General features: G+C 47.7%; 1 protein-coding gene across 8 annotated transcripts in view; it reads right to left on the reverse strand.

Annotated features, from left to right (window-relative positions):
- Positions 1-1175: 1175 nt before the first annotated feature.
- ELOVL5 (ELOVL fatty acid elongase 5) overlaps positions 1176-18584 on the reverse strand; it is a 184776-nt gene continuing 167367 nt past the window's right edge. For all 8 annotated transcript variants that reach the window (XM_084968361.1, XM_084968359.1, XM_021098831.2 and 5 more), the window contains 5 exons: positions 10532-10609; positions 9214-9385; positions 6601-6725; positions 4157-4291; positions 1176-3036 (listed from right to left, as the gene is read on the reverse strand). In XM_084968361.1, coding sequence (XP_084824487.1) covers positions 2893-3036; positions 4157-4291; positions 6601-6725; positions 9214-9385; positions 10532-10609 — 654 coding nt within the window. In that variant the 3' untranslated portion in view covers positions 1176-2892. The remainder of the gene's footprint in view (positions 3037-4156; positions 4292-6600; positions 6726-9213; positions 9386-10531; positions 10610-18584) is intronic.

Genomic DNA, 18584 nt, shown 5'->3' on the forward strand with positions numbered 1-18584 from the left:
TTCATGGCAACGCCATATCCTTAACTCACTGAGCTAGGCCAGGGATTGAACTGTATCCTCATGGACACTGTGTTGGGTTCTTAACTTACTGAGCCACAATGAGAACTCCGAAAGCATTTTAATAATCAGCTCATCACCAGACCCACAGACCAGGGGCCACCAAAAACCAACTGGAGTGCTAGCGCCAACTCTGACACATGAGCAGGGTCATCAGCCAGAGTACTCGAGAGCCCTAATGTGGTCTTTGTGTCACCGATCCAGTCATCCAGTGACAAATGAGCTACTGTGATTTCCATTAGTTCGGTTTCTATGTTGTTTCAATTTGTTCTGGACTCAGAGAGGCAGGGCAAGGATGTGAGTAAGCATCACTACCAAACCCCAGGTGTCCCCTGTACTTTTCAGACGATATTCCCCCAAACTACATTTTCTGAGGACATTTTAAAGGTGATATTGACCAACTAGAAGGCACTCAAAAGCCAGGGTCAGACCTGCAGTGGGGACCATGTTGTACCACGGTGGATACTGTGGATGTGGACCGACCATAAGTTAGATGGGGGTGCCTGGGGGAGGCGAGAGCAGGATCTGGGGCATGAAATGGTCTTTGGAAAAGTGACAGAGCTGGGTCCTCATTACTCTAGAGTAGGGGTCAGGGAACTACGTATGGCCATAGGCCTTTGGTTCTGCAAATAAAGTTCTGTTGGAACCCAGCCACTTACATACATATTATCTGTGGCTGCTTCTGTATTCTATAAAGGCAGCTGAGCAGTGTGGATTGCAAAGCCTAAAATATGTATTCTCTGGCTTTTTACAGGGAAAATGTACAGATCTCTGGTCTAGACCTGGGAAGGAAACTCCAACAGCCTGGAGATATGGGGAGAGGGAGGGAGGGAACAGAGAGGTGGGGAGGGAAGGGAAGGGAAAGGAAGAAAAGAAGAAGGAAGGAAGGAAAAAGGTGAGAGCTGGGGCCTTCAGTAGGGGAACCGAGACGGGCTTTGAGAAAGGTACAGCCACCATGTCCTACTACACCCCTCCGAATGTGAGCTGAGCCACAACGTAACCTGCCAAATGAATTCATTACATCTATTTGGGTGAGTTCCTAGAGGCTGGAGAAAAGTGGATTTTTCTCTAGTCTTTCAGAATTAGCAGCATATAAACAATGTTAAACCAAGCACAGGTAATCAAAAATGTTTTAATGATTAATGTTTAGGCATTATTTAACATTGTGGGTATATCCAGATGAGCTAAAGCACACTTTGACAGCACACTATTGAATGTTATAATTTCGGTATTGAAATATGTAAAGACATTCGCAAACTAGTACCCAGGAAGACATACATTTACAAATATACACATTCTAGATTTGATAAGGTAAATGTAAACAGATGCTGTGACTCCTTCCAAACAGAAAACCCACAAGACTACTTAAGAGAACCAACTGGCTCCCTATAATATGAATGTGCAAAATTAAAGCATGATAAACTGGTATTTACATAAATATCAAACCAACAATTAATTTATACATTGTCAATGACGTTCTCAGATGTGTCATGACTGGTTCAATGAAACATTCTTTGCCCTTGATGGAGAAGGTATTCAGACACTAAATTCCAATACTTTTAAGATGACACACAACAATCCTCATCTGTTTGACCAATGCCTCTAGGGTATGAGACATGATTTTATGATAAAGCAGTCTTATTTTTTTAAACAAGCATTTCTAAATAAATCTTTAGATGCTAAGCAGGAAAATACAGGCGCTATCAGATTTACATTAAACAAACCAGCTCTATCCAGTTCCCCAGTTCTTTCCTGCTGCAGCTTTCTGTTTAATTTTACCTTTAATTCTCTTAAGGTCCTCCCCACCCCATCCCCACCCCCTTATTCATTTTGGTAAGCTAGGCACATTTTCAAAGGAAGTCTGTGTCAAAACAGATAGCAGTACAGAAATCAATTCAAATTTGGACCCTGGCAACCAGTTCCCCACTGCTCCAATTCAGTCATCTCTTTTGAAAAGTATATACCTTCTCTCGTGAGAGGAAAGCAAATGGGCTTTGTTTCCTGTATAAAAACACTTAGCACTTCAGAAATTTAAAATGGCCTACTCATCCTACATACTTCCTAAAATCATGAAGACAAAGAATATATATTTAAGTTTCATCAAGACTGCTTGAGAACCCCCTCCCTTTTTACATTATTAATAGTGGCACTCAAAATAAAAAAATAAGATCTGTTAAAAAGTTAAACCGACTGTTCCACTAGATTTGAGCCTGCCTGATTTAAAGCCAATATTACAAAACCGAAGGTGCCGATTTCACAAGCACAAGTCACTTGAAATTATGCGTCACATGATAGCTTCAGAAATCACGGTCTGATTTGTTTCTGAATGGAGCTATTAAGGAATAAAAAATTTGAAACATACCCTAATTTAAACTAATAAGCTTTGGGCCCTGCTTTTTTATATTGTTAAGGCATGTGTGTTTCACTACTCGTAACAACAGTATACAAATTTACAATCACATGCATGATTCTACAGTAAAAAAAAAAAAAAAAAAAAAAAAAAAAGTTTGGGTTACAGTGTTATTCAATTGTAAATCACAATTCAGCACCTATCATGTTATAACTAATAAGGCAACAGCAGTGTCGTGTACTACCACAACCCTCCCTCCACAGTCTAGTGCAGGGGGCGGTGAGAGCCCAGAAATGTTAAAACTCTTATGCCTACCTGGATAATCTGTCTACGTTTTCTAGGGGTCTGGAACTGATGGAAGAGGTCCTACGGGAGTCACACTATTGTAGGCCGACTAGTTACAGCAGCTGTGAACGAGCATTGGGCACAACTCACATGTGCTTACAATCAGACGGCGCGGCTCGGAGGCTGTTGACCCTCGGACCTCAGTCCTTGCGCTGCTTCCTCGGCTTCACATTGTTTCCCAGGGAAGGAAAGCTGCTGGTGTGGCCGTTCACGGCAGCCACGGAGCCGTTCTGGTGGTCCTTCTGGTGCTCTCTCCTCCGAGAGGCCCCCTTCTTGTTGTAGGTCTGCAACACGGAAGGGCAGGTGGGAGCCTTGCCAGGAACCCCACTGCACCCCTAACATGCAGCTCCCTTTGGGACCCAGTGCTACTGCAGCAGGAAGCTACGCCTGTGGCCAAGCAACCAGGAAAGTGCAAAATGCCACTGGTTTTAATCACCCTTTCATTTTTTGAGGCTCCACCGGAGTAAGGTCACTGAGTCAGGGCAGGCGGCAGCAGGAATGTTATTTGAGAGTTAGATAGAAAGCGCAATTTAAACTTCACTAGCTCTGCCCTTCCAGTGTTCGGAGTGCAGAGGGAGAGGTTCTGTGGCCGAACTAACCCCTCCCGTTGCAGTACCTCCTCCTGTCACTCATATCCTCTGCCTTCACAACTGGCTTGTGACTTCAGCAACTATTTCGGCTCTAGGAGCAGTCAAAACAGGGGTGACTTCATCTTCATTGGGCCCTATCCTTTAATCTCCCTCATTCCTGGTCTTGCCCCAAGTGCAGCATGAACCACCAGGCTGGCAGGATGTGAACGCAGTTCAAACCCGCCAGCCCAGTGTGTCTGGGGAAAGGTGTCTATCGCCAGGGGGTGCAGGGGAGGGGCAACCATGCTGCTCATTGCGACTCAGCTTTGCATCAGGGCTTCTGCCCTTGCTCCCACAGCCAGGCCCTGCTCATGGAGAGGGACACAGGAGATTCAGGGCTGATGGGAGGCAGGAGAGTTAGCAGCAGCCACAAAAGGTCAGGTTCCCCTGGAGTTAACCTGCCCTAAACAGACCCATCTGTGAGCAAAAACCTCAATCACATCACACACTAGGGAAGAAATCATGCCCCCAAACCTGAGCAGTGGAATGTAAGAAAACCAGGACAGAGGGCAGGTTTGTATCTAGAGCTAAGGACTGTGATGCATTTAATTTAGCCCCAAAGTTCAAGGCAGTGGGGCCATGAGACCTGGAATGAGACCCACCTATGGCGTGGCATGGCAGCCACGAGGGAAGCAGCACAGGCCCACTCCTAGGTCTCCAGAGACCTGGACAGACTTTGGCACTTCCTACATTGGCAGTGCCCCCTAAACGAACAGATGAGGGCGTTGGCTGCAGAGACACCCAATCCCAGCCACCGCCAAAGAGTGAGATGTACCTGGATGTAGAAGTTTGTGAAGAGGGCGATGAGAGAGATCATGTACCCGATCTGGAAGTACAGCCAGCCGAGAGGGAAGGCGCACGGCCAGATGACTCCGAAGCTGGTCTGGATGATGGTCAGCACAAACTGAAGCTGGGGGAAGGGGAGACACAGTTTAGCAGCCTGGCCGTGACAAGCAGCCTGCAAGACAGTGGAGGAGGGGACACACACCACTCCACCCCCGACCCCCGAATTTGGAAATAAACACTGAGCCTTTCTGGAGGCACAGAAATCACTTCAAAAAGTGGTGCCTGTACTGAACACATCCCAAACTACTGATCCATCTGTACTTGTCTTATGTGTATGCCCCCTCCCCTTCCAGCTACTGGAACCACCTTCTCTAAAGCTCAGGGAATAGCCAGCAACACCGTGCTATGTATGTGGAATCTGATGAGATGGCTGAAGATTTCACAGTGTACAGGTGTATCAAATCATTATGTTGTACACCTGAAATGTCTGCAATGTTCTATGTCTATTTATATCTCAATATAAAAAAAGACGTGTTTAAAAAAAGACCTGTTTTAAAAAACCCAACACACACACACATGCTGTCTTAATACAGTGTAAGAGATACAAGAGTTTTTTGCTTGTTTTCTTTTTCCAGGAAGAAGGGGTGTAGGCTGAATGTTAAGGGGGATCAGGGACATCCCCACAGATGTATAGTCCCATGGGACACTTTCTCCACCTTTATCTGTGGACCTTCTGGTTTGGTGAAAGTTGAGGCTGGAAAACAGAGTTACGCTCTTACTGGGATATAATGCTAATTCCATAGATTAATTTTTTCCTTTTGTCTTTTTAGGGCTGCAGCATGTGGAAGTTCCCAGGCTAGGGGTGGGATCAGAGCCACAGCTAAGGCAACACCAGATCCAAGCCACGTATGGGACTTAACGCTACAGCTTTCGACAATGTGGGATCCTTAAACCCGCTCAGCAAGGCCAGGGATCGAACCTGATGAGCCACAACGGGACCTCCCATGGATTACTTCTGATGAGTATATCCCGAAAAGCAGGTGGACTGCTTGGGGCAACAGGGAGAGGGTCAAGATAGGTGAGGCGGGGGAGGGGCATCTCTAAGAGGAGTGACAGGTCAGGGGGCCTCTGCCCACCTCCTAGTGTTTCTACGTAGGGAACTGTATTTTATTTCCTTTTTGAAGCTAAGTATTCTAGACTGAGAAGGAACTAGGAATGGTGCTTAGAAGAAATCTAGGCAAATTGGGTGCAATTTTCCATCTCAAAGGGCAGAGCCTTGGGAAACCAACTCTCCAGGTTGTTCTTCTAATTTCTGCTTCTGCAGAGCTGCGCTGCATAGTGTAAATCGACCTCAGCATCATTTCTGCTCAAGTGAAACCAGGAGGTTAAAGAACAATTATTCCTCCTCACAGGTGGGTGAGGAGAAGATTAACTAGGACTGTATAGCAGCCGGCAAAGAGGCGATAACAAAAAACGCCAAGCACATAAGCAGCTCAGAAGATCTCAAATTTTTTCCCCTAGGTTATTTTCAATATTGAAAAATCACAATTGACTTGGAGGGAAATCACAATTGACTTTGTTTCTTCAGGGGGAAAAAAAAAAAAAATGTGGGAATAAGGCCAGGCCAGGGCTAAGGATTTTAGGATCTAATATCAACAGGTCAGTTAGCTCTGGCTTATGTCTCAGCGTCCTCATCTACAAAATAGAGATAATGACACGCAGTCAAGCTTCTAGAACAATCCATGTAAAACTGCTGACTTAGCACAAGTGCCTGGCATGTACTAAACTCTACAAATGCCGGGGTTTTAACATGAGTAGTCACAATATTAATCATCAGTTTGTGAAAGAAATTAGGAGGGCGGAACAGGGTGTGTAATACACCGACAATTGAGGGAAGCTTAAAAGAGGATGGAGAGAAATAACCACCCAGTGCGAACCGCTGCTGGGCGGCCCTGGCACCTGAGACGTGGCAGTGCCGTCCCCTTCCCTCCACAGGCTGTGAGGTCACCGGGCACCTGCATCCTGGCTGCCTAATAAGCCACCAGTGCCCTGTGCTCATGCTCCTGAGAGTCCTAGAAACACAGCTGAGCTTTCATCCTGGATTTGGATGATAATTAGAGAACACATATGTACACATACGGTTTGTGCACCAACTAAAAACAATGGCTGAACTTGAAGTTAGGAGATCAGATTTTAGTCCCTGCTCCGAACCAGTTCAACCAGAGGCACCCTCTCTCCATCGAATGAAATGAACAGAATTCCTGGCTTTGCTCACTTGAAGGAGTTTAACTGGATTGAGAGAGAAGTGGGTTGGGGTGCATAGCCTAGGTGCGATCAAACAACAGCGAAGCCAGGAGGGCAGCAAGCGCAGCCCAGGAAGAGCTTGGAAGCCCCCAGGTGGCAAGTGCTGGGGAGAGAGGCAGGGGCACTCACCAGCTGCCCCTGTGTGATGTACTTCTTCCACCACAGGTACGGCCGCATGGAAGGGATGGATGACAGACCGTAGTATGAGTACATGAGGACGTGGATGAAGCTGTTAAGTGTGGCACCAAAATAACCTGCAGGAACAGAGGGAATGCAGGAGGAGGCAACATCAATATTTTATATATAACAGGTAAAGAAAATCAAAAACCAAAACCAAGATGTTTTCAAATGGGGCTGGCAAATACCACAGCCACCAGCACTTGGTGCAGTTGGCATTAAACTTCTATCTGGGCAGGCAGCTGATGGGCTGCATTTTGAGCCTGGGGTCAGCTACAGCTGCCAGCTGGGCACCCAGCAGGGGACTCAGGAGCCCACCTGCCCTACTCAGGCACCTTGAGGTATGGCTGCCAGGCCCCCATCCATTCCCCGAGGCAGCCGCCCAAGTTCTTCCACCCATTGTGCTGAAGATGTGGGGAGGACAGCTGATGGCAGTAAGTTACAAACACACCTGCTAAGGTTTGCAGAGGCCTTCAAAGCCTTCTCTTAGTTATTCCCCAGGATGGCAGTGTGTAAGCCATATATTCTCATCAATAATCAGGTCCTGAGCCTCCTTCCTTACAGATGAGAGACCCATCATTTGTCACAATGTGTGATTTCCAGCAGGCCACCAGTTCTCTTTTCAGACTCTCTGTCCTCCACCCCCATGGTGAACAACAAAGCAAAGCCCCTGGCCTCCCATGTGTGATCAGATGCACCAGGCTGGGGTCAGGGAATGAATGTCCACCCTGGGCTATGACAGTAACTGGCTGTGTGACCTTGTCAAGTCATGGCCATTCTTTGGTTGCTTCTCATTGGCCAAGTGGGGCTGGTAATGATCTGTCCTGTCATCCTGAGGGATCTTTGACATTTAAAGCCCTCTGCCAACATGGGAAAGCGCTGTTTTATTTGAAAGTTGAGGAGTGTCCGTCGTGGCTCAGCAGTTAACAAATCTGACTAGCATCCACGAGGACAAAGGTTCAATCCCTGGCCTTGCTCAGTGGGTTAACGATCCAGCATTGCTGTGAGCTGTGATGTAGGCTGCAGAACGAGGCTCAGATTCTGCGTTGCTGTGGCTGTAGTGTAGGCCAGCAGCTATAGCTCCGATTCGACCCCTAGCCTGGGAACCTCCATATGCTGTGAGTGCGGCCCTAAAAAAAAAAAAAAAAAGAAAGTTGAGTCTGTTAATCCACAGCTGTGGGATGTGAGTTCTACCAACCCATCTACCATCCTAACTTCCTCCCAAACTGGAAGGAGCTAAACTTGGAAAGACCTTTCTGATTCTAAAATTCTCTGCCTGTGTGAATCCTGGTGAGCCAAGTTAACCAGGGCAGTGCTATCCTAGGGGGAAAGCATGTGAACAGACTCAGAGGGTCCCAGTCTAACCTGCTGGTGACGAAGAACGGCAACTGTGACTGGGACATGTTAGAACTCCCAGGCTGAACCTGATGGTGACAACTCAATCTCTGGAAGTTACAGGACACATCAGACCACAAGCTTTCCAAAAACCACACACATCCTTCTTAAGGAATTTACGTTAAATGTCAGTGCTTGCTGCAAAAGCTGTCCAGCAAAACACACTTCAGGAGCGTGAGGGTCACTCTATCAGAATATGCGCAGACTCCCTGAGGTACGAGAGCTGAAGTGTAGTTCTCCAGCGCCCACTTCATGGTGAGAGTCCATCTTCCTGGTCTGTCCCCGTCAGTCAAACATCTTCCAAGTTGTATTCTTCTAAGGATTAGAAACAAACTGGAACAGCTGCCCTCAATGACCAAGAACTCTGTCCTGATTTTTTTTTTTTCCCCCTGCTTTTTGGGGCTGCACCTGAGGTATAGGGAGGTTCCCAGGCTAGGGGTTGAATCAGAGCTACAGCTGCTGGCCTACACCACAGCCACAGATGCAGCAACTCATAATCAGGACTGAGTCTGCGACCTACACCATAGCTCATGGCAATGCCAGATCCCTGACCCACTGAGCAAGGCCAGGGATCGAATCTGAAACCTCGTGATTGCTAGTTGGATTTGTTTCCGCTGCACCACAATAGGAACTCTTGTCCTGATTTTTCTTCTTCTTTTTTTTTTTTTTTTTGGTCTTTTTATGGCCGCTTCCACAACATATGGAGGTTCCCAGGCTAGGGGTCGAATTGGAGCTGTAGTTGCTGGCCTACACCACAGCCACGGTGATGCAGGATCCGAGCTGTGTCTGTGACCTACGCTGCAGTCCACGGCAATGCCAGATCCTTAACTCACTGAGCGAGGCCATGGATTGAACCTGTGTCCTCATGGATGCTAGTCAGGTTCATTTCTGCTGAACCATGACAGAACTCCCGGTCCTGATTTCTTAACGTCCCCCTTCTGGGACTCTGGCCTTTCCCTCATCTTGCCAAATCAGCACAGGATGTGCATCAACCTAAAAAAAAGTTCTGGCAGCTTGCTGAGCACAAAGGCCAGACTATCATTAAAAGCAACCCAGACACCAAGTATAAATGCCTGACTTAGAAATCTACAGAAGCAACACCTTCTCTCAAAGCCTTAGTTTAAACTCAGCCTATGTGCTCACACCCGTCCCCAAAGACATCAGACTCACAGTGGCCGCAGGGGACCCAGTTCATCACGAACCACCAGATGTTGAGCATGGTGGCGTGGTGGTACACATGCAGGACGGTGATCTGGTGGTTGTTCTTGCGCAGGATGAAGAAGAAGGTGTCCATGAACTCGATGAGCTTGGAGAAGTAGTACCACCAGAGCACGCGGATGATCTAGGAGGAAGGGGCCGTCAGAGTCTCCTGACAGCTTTTCTCCACCCAAGGACCCCACCGCTCCACCAGCTCCAGGCACCCCGCCCCACTCCCCTCTCTGTGGCTGGGAGCATCAGTCACTCTGTGATGGCTTTAACCAAAACACCAAGGTGAGGGGGCTTGAAGTGACCACAGGGAAAGCTTTGTAAGGGCCACCCCTCATGACTAACGAAACCCTGCAGGCTGCCTCCTCCCTCTGGAAGGAGCCTGCAGAGCTACTGGAGGAGGAAGACCGTGTAAAAGGCACTTCTGATTTCAGAAGCCAGCTTGGGGCAGGTGGCAGGACATAAAGCAGAGGAGGAAAGGAAACAGGACATCCAGCGTTGGGTCCTCCCCAATTAAATATGCCACATGGGCTCTAAGGAAATAACTGCTCCGCTGAGAGTGGACCATAGCCTTTTATTCAAAACAAAACCCAGGGAGTTCCCGTTGTAGCTCAGTAGTTAACAAACCCAACTAGAACCCATGAGAATGCAAGTTCAATCCCTGGCCTCACTCAGTGGGTTAAGGATCTGGCATTGCTGTGAGCTGTGGTGCAGGCCGGCAGATGCAGCTCCGATTCGACCCCTAGCCTGGGAACCTCCATATGCCTCAGGTGTGGCCCTAAAAAGACAAAACCAAAACAAAACCCAGGAGTTCCCTTGTGGGGAAGTGGGTTAGGGATCTGGTTTTGTCACTACAGCGGCTCGGATTTGATCCCTGGCCTGGGGAACTTCCACATGGTCGCTGCCAAAAAACAGACAAACAGCAACAAAAAAACAAAACCCAAAACAAAACGCACCCCAGAACGGAAGCTGGAATCTCCAGACCATACTCAGAGGGCATTTGGAGGAATGACTAAAGCACTTAAGACATCCTTATGGTCTTGTTTATCTAAAAAGAGCTCATATACTAATAAATGCTGAAAATACTGTTTCCCTGGAACCTGTTAACAGGACTTACTTTTGCAAAGAGGGAGATTTTAGTGTCCACTTCTATACCTTTCACACTGTTTAAGTTTTCATATCATGTGCACACATGGCTTTTAACAGTCTTTATAAAATGTCCACAGGGATTACCTGTGCGGGTATCTTGTCTTTTGTACAATTTCTTTATGAGAGACAGTACCTTCATATCTGCTTCTCCTCCACTGCGTGTGCCCTGACAGAAGAAGTTGTATTTGCCTTCCCATACTCCCGTCACTAACTGGAAAAAAAAAGAAAAAGGGAAAATGCCCATCACCAACAAAATCAGAAGCAGGAAAAGCTCTAATGCAATTAAACTTCATTAGTTTGAGAACTTGTGCAAAGTCACCTTGGGGTGTGCTGAGGCAAGTATGTTCTGCACAAAAACCTTGACGACAGAGAAGCATGAACCGGGGGGAGCTGAGATGACGAGGGACTTGATTTGGCCCCAGAGGCACTCTGGGCTGCCACCTTTGGAGGCCTGGCTTTGCCAAGCTGCCCCTCGCCAGAACCCTCAGTTCCCCTGGGCCTGTCACAAGCCCCCCGCCAGTTCTGAGATCCTGATCATGACTCAGGTCCTGGCCTGCCACAACCTCAGGTGAAACCACAGGCTTTCACTCAGCCAGACTTTGACCAGAATCACTTGAAGGGCATGATGAAAGGCGGATGGCTGGGGGGCAAGAACTCCTGTTTCTAAAAGGTCCCCATGTGGTCCTGATGCTGGTCCAGACCCTTGTTAGAGAGGCACTGCTGCATGCTGGGGGTAACCAAGTCCAGCCTCTGCCTCTTTGCTATTTCTCGTTGCTGCATCGCCTCTCAGAACTCACCCGCAGCAGAGCGGGCCCCGTGGTGTCACAGAGGACCCTGGAATTGGGGTGCAGAATGGCAGGGTGGCCTCGGCTGCCTCACATGGCCCAAGCGAGACCTAAGGATCTGCTCCAACATTCCAGGTGGAAGGTGTGATGTGACCACCCTGGGCACACCCACACCGCCTTTCCGCTATGTTCCAGACAGACAGACACCATGAGATGCACCTTTCCCCACGTGGCCCACAGCTCTTGGCCTCCTTCTGAAGCCGTGGCATTCTCAGGTGTTTCTGTGGCTGTCCCTCTGGTGGCCTGGTGGGGCCATGGGAGGAGAAATCTGAGGTGGACTACCTTGTGCCTGACCCAGCACAAGGAACTGGCATTGGGCCACCAAGTGTCATTCTCAATGTGCTCCCCAATCCACTGCGTCAGCACCATGTGGAGACTCAAAAGACATGCAATGCCTGAAACCCTTGAGAATCCGATACTGTGGTTTACAAAGTGTGGTCCCCACCCAGCAGCATCACCATCACCCAGAGACCTCTAGAAATTCAAAATCGCAGGCCTCACCCCAGACCTCGAACCAGAGATTTCTTGGTGTGAAGCCCAGAGGTCTGGGAACAGGTTGTTTCACAGTTGATTTTGACAAAGCTGATGTTTGAGAACCACTGGCTCCAAGCTGTGGTGCCCCTTCCAGGTGCAGGAAAGGCTCACCTAGGGAGCTTTTAATACTAAGGCCTAGCCTGCCCCAGACTGTGAAACCAGATGCTTATAGGGCCTTTCACAAGGCTCTCAAGGCAATTCCAATGTGCTACCAGGAGTGGGAACCACTGGTTTCATGCTACCTGATTCAAATAAGAAATGGTTCACCTATCAGTGCTGAGAGAGATGTAACTGGGACATAGGACCTGTGCTGAACACTGCCCCCGTCACTGTCCTGGGGGTGGGGGCCAGGGGGCCACACAGATGCCCTCAGGAAACACTAGCTCAAGGGTCTGAAGACAAACTGTTACACTTCCACACAGTCTGACCTCAGAAATAAAAGCCAGCAGGGGCTGCTGGTCCTGCAGTCACACTCAACACCCTGCTTCAATCTGACTTTCCTTCTACCAACTTCCTTTCTGTTATTTTTGTTCTACTTTGTCACCTTGTACACATGAAAAAAGCATTAAGCATTAGTATGGTTTTTGTGGCGAAAGACCAACACAGGGATTTAAAGCAGATCATTTTATGACAAAAAGAACCCAGGACGGGGGAGCAGAAGGGCCAGGGCTAGCCAGCAACCATCTCCTTCCAGGACCAGGACTTGGGGCATGCCAGTTAATCCCCTTAGGCCTTGATGGTTTTTTCTGCAAGAAGATGAAGCTGGGTGCTGTCCTCATTCTCTATAGTCACTATGTTCAGATTTTTAAAAAGCGGAGTTCCTGTTGTGGTGCAGCAGAAATGAATCTGACCGGGAATCATGAGGTTGCAGGTTCAATCCCTGGTCTCATTCAGTGGGTTAAGGATCCAGCGTTGCCATAAGCTGTGGTGTAGGTCACAGGTGCGGCTCAGATCTGGTGTGGCTGTGGCCGGCAGCTGTAGGTCCGATTAGACCCCTAGCCTGGGAACCTCCATATGCGGCGGGTGCGGCCCTAAAAAGATTTTTAAAAACCAGACCACACACAAAACTGCACTACACTATCTTTGAAAGATCAGACCATTGGGTAATTTATTAGACGACATATTCTCTTTCCAGTCTTATTCCACTTTCCAAAGTTACGGCCAGTTGAGAACACCATATGCATGTGCCAACCTACCAGAGGTTCCAACAGTCAAGATACAAAGCCAGAGTCTAAAGTGGAGTGAGAGTGTAAGAGTGTTTGTGGGTACAGATGACTGTGTTCATGAATGTCCACCTTGGCAGGGGTGGGGAAGAACCAGCTTTCTGGGGAAGGGGGCGAAGCCTTCCCTGTAACTGTGCAGGAGCCTCAGCCTGCAAGGTGGGAGGAGATGGAGGGGTCTTTCAATGGCCGCAGAAAGCACTCTCTGGAACATGCCCCTTGTCTTCCAAAACCTCTTTCGAAAGGAATCCAGGTGGGACTTGCTCGAGTCCTTAAGGTAGTTAACCTAAAATTCTATCTGCCCCTCCCTTCATAAAAGAAGAAAATCTCTGTATAAACCACTCACTGTCCTTGGAGGCGAAAGACTCACATGAAGGTGCTGGGTGGTGAGCTTGGCCGACACTGAAGTACAGAGCAGGTACCCGAACCAGAAGTTAGTCCCTCAGGGCCTCTCACTGCCCGCAGCCCACCCCACACTTTCCACCTGCAGAGGCTCTTTGCAGGCACCCCCACTGCTGCCCCTCCGCACTTCCCCTGAGGCCCTGGGGCCTCAGGAGGACTGAAGCCTATCGAACTCTTCAGGGGCTCTCACTGCCTTCAGATCGAAACCCTAACTGCTAGGCCCGCATTCAGGCAGGCACGACCTTACCTTCCTTCCTGCCTGCCCTGTGGCCAGATGGCACTCCCTCCCCGCAGTGGCTGAGGGAAGCTTAGCTTTAGCCAGGGGACCTTGGGCAAGGGGTCCCAATCTCCTTAGGCCTCAGTTTCCTTGCTCCTCAACCAGGATAAAAATAATATTCTTCCCTGTTCAGGCAGTTGCGGGAAGTTACTGAGATGATGTAACCTTATCTCACGGAACCTGGTGCAGAGGACAAGCATGGTCACTACTCTGTCCTTTCAACTGCAGTGCTCTCGGAACACACGGACCCCCAAAGTCCTGGCCATCCTTCAAAGTTCAGCTAAATTCTCTTTTCCTCATGACCGCTCCCTTGAGCACTCCAGCCAAAGCCCATGCTCCTGCCTCTGAACCCACACCCCTACTCCTGCTGTGACTTGTCCCGATTTGCTCCTATGCTCCTTTAAGCCCTTTGTCACTGGCTTTAAGTTTCTCTGCAAGCTCTCAGAGGTGGTGGCTGTGGCTCCCACACCCACAGAATCCAGCAAAAAGGTGGGGGAGGAGGTGCGTGGATGGACATGTACACAAGAGCTGCTGAACAAATATTTGACAAAGACTTCAAAGCACTGCTTTTTGTCCCTTAAATCTACGCCTAATGTTGTATTTGCGGGGGGGGGGGGGGAGCGTTATTTCATTTACACTTTGCAAACAGAGAAATTGAAATATGAGAAAGTATTTTAATGAGGCTGGACCGTGACAATATCCACCTACAGTCTGTGTGCAAGAAGAGAAAACCAGTCCTCATCAAATGTCATACTGGTAACATGGAAAATTTAACTCCTAAACATCCTTGGCTTCAGAAGGGAAAGCTAACTTCACACATGAGGACCAAAGACCTGAGTTCAAGTTCATTCATTCTCAGCCACCCCTAGTAAAAGTGAGTGGCCAGTATCAAAGTCTTGTCAGAAGAAAACAGCAGGTCTGAGTAACAGATACCGGAGGCCCCTAGAGCCAAGGCCTGGCCGGGAGAGGAATGGATGCCCTCGCCAGGCCTGGCTTCTTTCCAGGAACTGCTCTGTTCTGTCCCTAGAAATCCACCTCACTGCAGCCAGAGCCAGGGCCCAGAGCCGGTTCAAAGGCCAGGCCCTGCAAGTGAGGGGAGGGCTCTACCTTGGCTTCTGAGAATCAGCTGGGGAGGGCAGGACAGCAGTCCAATAGAAAATCAGGCCACAGGGAGCGGCTGGCCATGACTTCCAGCAGCTCCTAATCCCACTGACCACTCCAAGAGCAATGGAGGGAGCACCAGATACCCTACCTGGCTTTTCCCAAGCAACCAAGACATACACAACACTATGGCAAACTTCTTTGGAGTAAAGCAAACTTTCATTAGGCCAGGGCATGTGCAGAGCTATAATTAAAGCCTGCCTAGCTGCTTTCTTCTCTCCTTATGAGACAAATTCAATAACCAAAGGTAGTTTCATGCCTCTTTTCACTTAAAGAAAATTAAAGCAAGTCTCACAGTTGTGTCTGGATGACGCGGTTCTGAGAGTGAATCACCTCCGATGGGGAGAGCTGACTTTTCTCACCTAACAGCACAATTTAACCACAAATGAAATATATTCTTTAGCATGATAACCGTTTCTATGGCACTTTCTGGAATGCTATGAAAGCATCTCAAGAAACAAGGTCATCTGAAACACTTTTAAGCAGAAACATGTCATCCTCTGTGGCCCTGATTAGTCACTCACCCCAACAACCCAAGATGCCAAGAACAAGATGACCCCTTTCCCAAAGGGGCTGATGGCTGTGGTGACAAGGGCTCGATGAGCCAGGGGGTTATTTCCCCATCAGCAGAAACGGTGTGAAGGGTGATGAGAGCAGGCGTTACCCACGCTGAAACTCAATCCTCCCAGAGGGACTTTTCTAAGCAACACCAGCAAACGTGTGTGAGGCTGACATCTTCACAGATTTGACTATTCCTGTGTGAATCCCCAAGTGTATACCTTTTAGACCTGATACGAGTTCATGTTTTTATTAAGCAGACCAAGAATGATATGGATGGTCCAAAGTTACATAGCTCCTCGGTGGCGCTGCTGGGACCAGTACTCAGGAACCATGACCCTTGGTCCAAATGCAATCTCTGACAGCACCTCCAAGCTCCTCTGACCTTTGTTTTTGGTTCCTTTGTAAGAACCCAAAGGAGGTAATAGTCCAAAAAGACCTCTAAGGAAAAGCAGACCTTTCATTGCATCTTTATCTTCAGCAATGTTTGGTTTAAAATGAGCCATCAGCTGCTCCAAAATTAAAAGTACCTCTTCCTCCAGCCTTCAGCTGACCAATCTTGGCAGTACTACCATGGAAGAGAGCCATGTCAAAGCATGTTTTTTTTTTTTTTTTTTTTTTGGGTTTTTTTTGTTTTTTAATTTTTTTTCCCCATATGCACAGCATGCAAAAGTTCCTGGGCCGGGGACTGAACCCACACCACAGCAGTGACAATGCTGGATCCCTAACCGCTAGGCCACCAGATAATTCTGAATATGTGGTTTTGAATTTCAAATCTTTCCTGTCCAGAGTAAAAGGATGCCCAGTAAGATAATTTCATACCCGTGACCTCCAAAGTGTTATTTCCCCCTCAGGACCAGGAACACCCTTGGGTTACAGCTGAATGTAATACTCTTGAAGTCATAAGGACAGGCTCTGTATACTAGAGAAGGCTTCAGAACAAATGAAGCACAAAGAGACAGCCTGTCCTCAGCCCAGCCTGACACAGGTATGTCTGGCATTCTTCCCTGAACCCTGGGCCCTGCCCTCTCATGCTGGCAGTCCTTTTCTCTCACCCTCCAGCCTCTTGAGAGGTGGCTTCTGGCAGGTTGCTTCCAAACACCCCACAAGAAAAGCTCAACTTCTATTTTACAGGGCTGTTGGTAGCTGAGAGAGAAACTCCAAGCTGAGAGTCAGTATTCAGAGGCGGGGTGCACAAGGACTGAAATTCCAGGTCCACCCCAGGAACTGCCTCTGCAGAGCGGACAACAACAGTGTGATGAACACTCACTGAGCCTGGGAGTTAGCAGAAGGCAGGCACTACACAAGTCTTTGCTCTGATTCCAGCCAACTGTCTGCTTTCTGTTCCAACCTTGAATGCCCATAACTAGGTCTGAACTGGTGTTGCTCCTACTGTGTACAGAAGATCCACCAGAGCATCCTCTGAATTTGTTAAAGAAAGATCTCCGGTTTGCCCATGGACTCCTGCTCTGCAAATTGAGTCTGCTTTAGTTGAGGATTTGTAGCATGGTTCTTTGTTATACCAGCTGCAAAGGTCAAGTTACCCAGGTCTGCGGGGTCAAGTTGGAGGGGTTAGGTCTGGCTCTGGACGAAGGCCAAAGCCGCCTCTACTGGAAAGCAGCCCTTCCCTGTTCCCTGGTTCAGGGGAGGCCATCTGGGCTGCCCTCTTCTTTCCATCCACCCTCTGCAGGCATTCGCTTAGGGCAGTGCCAGGTAAACAGACAGGCAAGGAACCAAGGCTATGCTTCCACGCCCAAGAGAACTTTCTTTCTGGGCAAGGAATTTCAGTTCTAAGGGAACTAAGAGTAGGAAGTGTTTTAGGCAATGGTCAGGCTTCTCTTTTTAGTGTTCATCTCATCAAAGCCTCAACTTCTCTATGCCCCCGTTCAGTGGGGGAAAAGCAGGGTTGGACTAAATGTCCTTTTCAAAGTGTTTTGGTAAACAAAATCATTTTTTGATAAAATTCAATAACCACTTGCCAGGTCTTTAAAGTGTTTTTCCAAATCCAATTTTCCCACAATAACATGTCTATTTTAGGAAAGCCTGAAAGGAAAGAGAAACAACAAGACTGTTCAGAATATGTTTCCAGAGCAACTGCTCTGCAGCTCCACGAGGACCTTCAAAGCCAGAGCCAGGGAGCTGTGCTGTCAGGTACCGGGGAAGCTGTGTTGCCATCGTCGACTCCACAATTACAGAGGGCGGAAAACATGAGCAAAAAAATGAGAAATAGTATTTCTGGTAATGAACCTCATAAATTTGTTAATGATTCCTTTGGGGGGAAAAAAAAAAAAAAAAAAAAAAACCCAGCAAAAACACCCTTCCCACCAAACTCCCAAAAAGAGGCAAAAGAGCGCAGACTTGTGGTTGCCAAGGGTGGGGAAGGGAGTGGGGTGGATTGAGTGTTTGGGATTAGTAGATGCAAACTATCACATTTAGAATGGATAAGCCATGAGGTCCTACTGCACAGCACAAGGAACTATAACCAGTCTCCTGTGATAGAACATAACGGAAGATAAAATCAGAAAAAGAATGTATATATATGTATGACTGGGACACTTTGCTATAAAGCAGAAATCAGCACGACACTGTAAATCGCCTATACTTTAATTTCAAACAAACAAACAAACAAAAAACCCAGAGGCATCAGAAATTTTCAAGAGGAGATTCAAAGAAAAACTACTGACTTCCTGTTCTGGCAATGCAACAAAGTGAATAAAAGGAGAACCATCTTCCACAGTGGTAACACAATGCAGAAATGCTACCTCCATGAGACACCGAAAAAACTCCTATATCACTGATGCCTAATTATATGTTGAGGTTTCCCCCCCCAAAAAAAATTCAGAAAAGAGGATGTTAGCTTATATTCAAGTCCTTTTAAAATGTCTTTTTATGTGGGGAAGATGCATCAGCCTGAGATGACTCTAGTAACACTAGCTTGGGATACTCACACAGGACACCCAACAAACCCTCCTGGTTTTGTTTTTAAAGAGGTAAAGAAATTTAACAGCTATAATAATTCTTCCCAAAAGCATGACCTCACAGGTGTTGCTGAAAGAAAACTTTTTAAAATTAAAATATAGTTGATTTACAATGTTTCTTCAATTTCTGTTGAACAGCAAAGTGACCCAATCACACACAATTCCCTGTCCTGTACAGTAGTAGGGCCCCATTGCCCTGAAAGAAAACGTT

Source organism: Sus scrofa, chromosome 7 (genome assembly GCF_054392235.1).
Source record: "Sus scrofa isolate SSC_HxYL_T2T_F1_AM1 chromosome 7, Sscrofa_HxYL_maternal_Yorkshire_Landrace_v2.0, whole genome shotgun sequence".
In the NCBI taxonomy this organism is placed as follows: domain Eukaryota; kingdom Metazoa; phylum Chordata; class Mammalia; order Artiodactyla; family Suidae; genus Sus; species Sus scrofa.